The 4,601-nt window shown below is 38.1% G+C and overlaps 1 protein-coding gene across 1 annotated transcript; it reads right to left on the minus strand.

Annotated features, from left to right (window-relative positions):
* Window positions 1-2,024: 2,024 nt before the first annotated feature.
* LOC126592659 (WRKY DNA-binding transcription factor 70-like) lies at window positions 2,025-4,392 on the minus strand. The gene is made up of 3 exons (XM_050258416.1): window positions 3,881-4,392; window positions 2,930-3,037; window positions 2,025-2,849 (listed from the first exon to the last, which is right to left on the minus strand). Exons 1-3 carry the CDS (start codon window positions 4,315-4,317, stop codon window positions 2,396-2,398), a joined length of 999 nt encoding a protein of 332 aa, XP_050114373.1. The 5' UTR covers window positions 4,318-4,392; the 3' UTR covers window positions 2,025-2,395.
* Window positions 4,393-4,601: the final 209 nt, after the last annotated feature.

Consider the following 4,601-nt stretch of genomic DNA (forward strand, 5'->3'; position numbering starts at 1 on the left):
GATTCTTTGGAAACAGTTGCATCTAGTGCTCCAGAATGTTTTTCTTATCCCACAAATCATATTTCTTCATCACATATATCGTGTGATCCTGCAGTCAACCCAACCAGCTCCACAACACAACACCATTTCCCTGTGGATCCTGACTTTCAATAGGAGCAACTAAGTGTTGTTCTCCCAATACCAATGAATATACATCCTATGCAAACCCGATCTAAGAATGGGGTGTTCAAAAAGAAAGCTTTTACTGCTACTATTGCTTCAGAACCCAAAACATTCAAATCTGCATCTCAAGTTTCAGAATGGCAGGTGGCAATGCAAGAGGAAATAGATGCCCTTCACGCTCAAAAGACTTGGTCTTTAGTTCCATTACCGCCTGATAAGAACTTAGTTGGATGCAAATGGATTTACAAAATAAAGAAACATGCAGATGGGTCAGTGGCAAGGTATAAGGCTAAACTTGTGGCACAAGGGTATAGTCAAGATGAGGGTGTTGATTACCTGGAGACATTCAGTCCTGTTGTTAAACATACAACTATAAGACTTATTTTTGCTTTGGCTGCTCAATTCAAGTGGTCTCTTAGACAGCTCGATGTAAAGAATGCTTTTTTACATGGCATACTTCAAGGGGAAGTTTATATGGCCCAACCTCCAGGCTTTGAAAGTGCCTCACATCCTTCCAATTATGTGTGTAAGCTCCAGAAGTCATTATATGGATTAAAACAGGCTCCCAGAGCCTGGAATGAGAGGTTTACCAGTTTTTTACCAAGTCTCGGGTTTCAAGTCTCTCATGCAGATCCTTCATTATTTGTGCAACAGTCTTCAAAGGGGACAATGTTATTACTCTTATATGTTGATAATGTTATTCTCACTGGTAGCAGTTCACAATTAATCGATCAGGTCATCCACGCTCTCACTCAAGAATTTGAAATGAAGGACTTGGGACAGTTGCATTACTTTCTGGGATTGCAGATTACTTATACATCTGAAGGCTTATTTGTATCACAGACAAAGTACATCACTGAGTTGGTTGATAAAGTGGATTTACAGGATTCTAAACCATGTAGCACATCATGTCTACCCTATCACAGGTTGATTAAGGATGATGGACAGCCTTATCACAGTCCTGAGCAATACAGGAGTGTTGTTGGTGCACTTCAGTATCTCACGTTCACAAGACCTGACATCGCATTTGCAGTTAATCAGGCTTGTCAATTCATGCATAATCCTATGGTTTCTCATGTCCTTGTTGTTAAGCGAATTCTTCGATATCTCAAAGGTACATCATTTCAAACCAGGCCCTATGCATCTGCAATCTTATAGTGATGCAGATTGGGCAAGTGATCCAAACGATAGGAGATCCACTTCAGGTTTTATTGTGTTTCTTGGTTCAAATCCTATTTCGTGGGCGTCGAAGAAACAACATACTGTGTCTCGATCTTCCACAGAAGCTGAGTACCGTGCTCTTGCTATTACAGCTGCTGAACTTGCTTGGATTCGACAGCTCTTTTGTGATATGCATATCTCTTTACCTTTTTCTCCCATGATCTATTGCGATAATATCTCTGCTATTGCCCTCTCTACAAATCCTGTGTTCCATGCTAAGTCAAAACACATTGAAATAGACTATCATTTTGTTCGGGAGAGGGTCACTCGTGGAGATCTTCAGGTTCAGCATGTTTCATCTGCTGATCAGTCTGCAGACATACTTACAAAGGGTTTGTCTACACCCTTGTTTCAGCAGCATTGTGCCAATCTAATGCTCAGTGCTCTCGAGCATCAGATTGAGGGGGGATATAAGAAGAATGAAGTAGAAAATAGTGGTCCAAGTGAAAGTAACTAATGCCACTTGTCAAGAGACTACAAAGGTTGGTATATTAGTTGGAATCTTGGTTGTTACAGATATAGTTAGTTGGAATAAGGAGATAGTTGGTTGACATAAGGAGGTAGTTAAAAGGAGGTTACTTACTTTGTAAGATTGAGTTTCTAGAAACACTTATATAAGTGTGGATTGTAAAACAATACAGTAAGGAAAAAACAAATACATTTACATCTATCATTTTCTCTCAATATTTCATACAATTTTCTGTTCTTCTAAAGTTCATACATTCTGCTATCTTCACATGCACCACATAATTCATGACAAAAGCAATGAACACAACGTTCTTATTTTCGCTATCGCCGATGCCCAGCGACACGTAAAAGTATCCGATAAATGGATTGCAATTCCTCAACTTGGACTTTCTGCTTGTTCTACCACTTGATTTTTCCCTCCAGGCAACCACTCTTTTGGCCTAGAGACCATCCACGTTCGCCCCCTCTCCTTATCCTTTGACAATTATGTACTTACGTTCGTTTCGCATGTAGTCAGCTATTGCAACTAATCGGCAAAACTTCATTAAGACTCGGCAATCATCTTCAAAAACACATCGTCACGATCATACTGATCAATGCTTGATGAAAACTCGCTCATGGGCCAAAAGGAATCGAATGCCATCAGATCATCATGCGACAGTAGATAATCACTTGGTGACGAATGGTTGTTGTGGCTTGTCACCGTATGATCACTTGTTGCCTTGACGATCAGTTCTTCTTTAACTGATGATGAAGCGAAGGATGTGAAGTGCTCTTGTTTGTTTTCCAAACAGTTGGCGTTGTCAAAGCTAATGAATTTTGAGGAATCTCTAGGACTAGTGCAATCCAAGACCAGTTCAGAAGCTTTGGGGTAGTCTCTGCACGTGTGGGTGCCATAATATGTGGTTCGAAACACTGGTGGATGATCTTGAACTTGTTGCACTTGCTTGGTTGCTTTGCACGCTTGATTGTATTTGTGAGTGCATCTAAAGTAGTTCCTGCATACATATAACATAAATATGGTCAACTTTATTTATTGAAGTTTGTTACAATTTTACAAGGTAAATCGTTCATGTACCTTGGATGCTTGGCATTGTGGATAACTTTCTGTCCGTACTTTCTCCATGCATGACTGTCATCAATGTTCGAAGCAGGAGTGTCTGTAGTCCAAGAGTGTGAAGCCTTTCTGCAAGGAACAAGTTGCAACTCTTTCTTAAAACTTTTAACATTAAATTAGGAAAAATTCCTATCTATTTTTTTTATTTTTTTTTATTTTTATAAAATGTACGGTTAACGTTAAGTGGTAATACTGCCATGGTAAGAAGGATACAAGTGAGACATTTAGATCATTAAATATAACGAACAGTAAAAGCATCAAAATTTTGTCAGAATATGGCACAACGTGAACATATGAGAGCAAGTGGTAGTCTTCACTCTTTTGTTTCAATAGAAATTCTATGCATTATTAAATAAAAATATATTAATTATATTCGTTCACAGGAATCAACAGCGGTTGTGAGTAAATTAATTGTAATTATAGTTGTTCACACATCCACATAATCTAACAACTATTATGAACAAATCAATAAGGAACAACATAAGCATTCAAATTTTGTCAGAATATGCTATAAAATGACATATGAGAGCAAGTGGTAGTCTTCAATCTTTTGTCTCTACATAAATTCTATGCATTATTGAATAAAATAAATAAATAAACATATTCATCCACAGGAATCCAATAGCTATTATATGAGTAAATGAATTATAATTATAGTTATCAACAGGAATCTAAGAACTATTATGAGCAAATTAATTACAGCTTTCCTTATCACACACAAGTGGGATGATTAATTGTCAAAGTAAAAAACTCTTACATTTCATACACAGATACTTGAGATTGAACAATCAAATAATCATACATGGAAAAATTCTTTAACTGAAAAAAAAAATCATTTGCAACAATATGTTAATGAAGATGTTGATGAATATTACCTAGGTAGAAATTAATTAGAGAAATATAACTAATTACCTTCTCTTGTAGGAACCTCTTCGATCCTTGAAGGTTGAAGTGCTCTTACAACTGATCTCCTCCTCATTATAATCTTCAGACTTAATATTAGCTGCATGATCATGATTAGCATCCCAAGATGATGAATATGCACCACCACGACGACCGTCACTAACACCAGTACTACCACCACTGACTCCACTACTATTTCCTTGAATCTGATCAGAAACAAACTCCTGGTCAGACTCCTTCCCATTTATAATCAAAAGGGTATTCACAAATGACCCCAAAATCTTATTAACAATACCTTCAGCCGATCCCCCATCATCACCATTAACAACAAGTGATCTATTAGCAAAAGCCTTACTAAGTTGACTTGCCAGTTCACGCCCTTGGATCAACTCCTCCACCACCCTCTCCCTATTTGAGAGCACACTTTCCGGCCAAGACCACTCCATTTATCCTAATCTCTCCTGATTAGCAAGTAACTAATATAACGATTAAAAATTAATTGATCTCTCTGTGTTTCTGTGATGGTTTGCGGTATGCTTAGCTGTAGCCAAATTTCTGGATGGGAGGTATCCTTTTATGCACGTCAAAAGGAGCCCTCCTGGTCAGCTTACAATTCAAGGAAGGAGAAGTGAAAGTCCATGAGACAATCCGACACACTCCCCGCCTTTGACGTCTTTCCCACCAACGGCTGGATGAGCCTCCACTTAAACGATTGTTGTATGTCGTCATT

Source organism: Malus sylvestris, chromosome 12 (assembly GCF_916048215.2).
Source record: "Malus sylvestris chromosome 12, drMalSylv7.2, whole genome shotgun sequence".
NCBI lineage: Eukaryota > Viridiplantae > Streptophyta > Magnoliopsida > Rosales > Rosaceae > Malus > Malus sylvestris.

Bases quoted from the DNA above. Each gene is read 5' to 3' on its own strand.
- LOC126592659 (XM_050258416.1), bottom strand. From the start codon at position 4,317: ATGGAGTGGTCTTGGCCGGAAAGTGTGCTCTCAAATAGGGAGAGGGTG. The intron at 3,038-3,880 runs GTAATTAGTTAT...TGTTCCTTGCAG, and splicing joins AGAGGTTCCTACAAGAGAAG to AAAGGCTTCACACTCTTGGA. The intron at 2,850-2,929 runs GTACATGAACGA...ATATGTATGCAG, and splicing joins CACAATGCCAAGCATCCAAG to GAACTACTTTAGATGCACTC.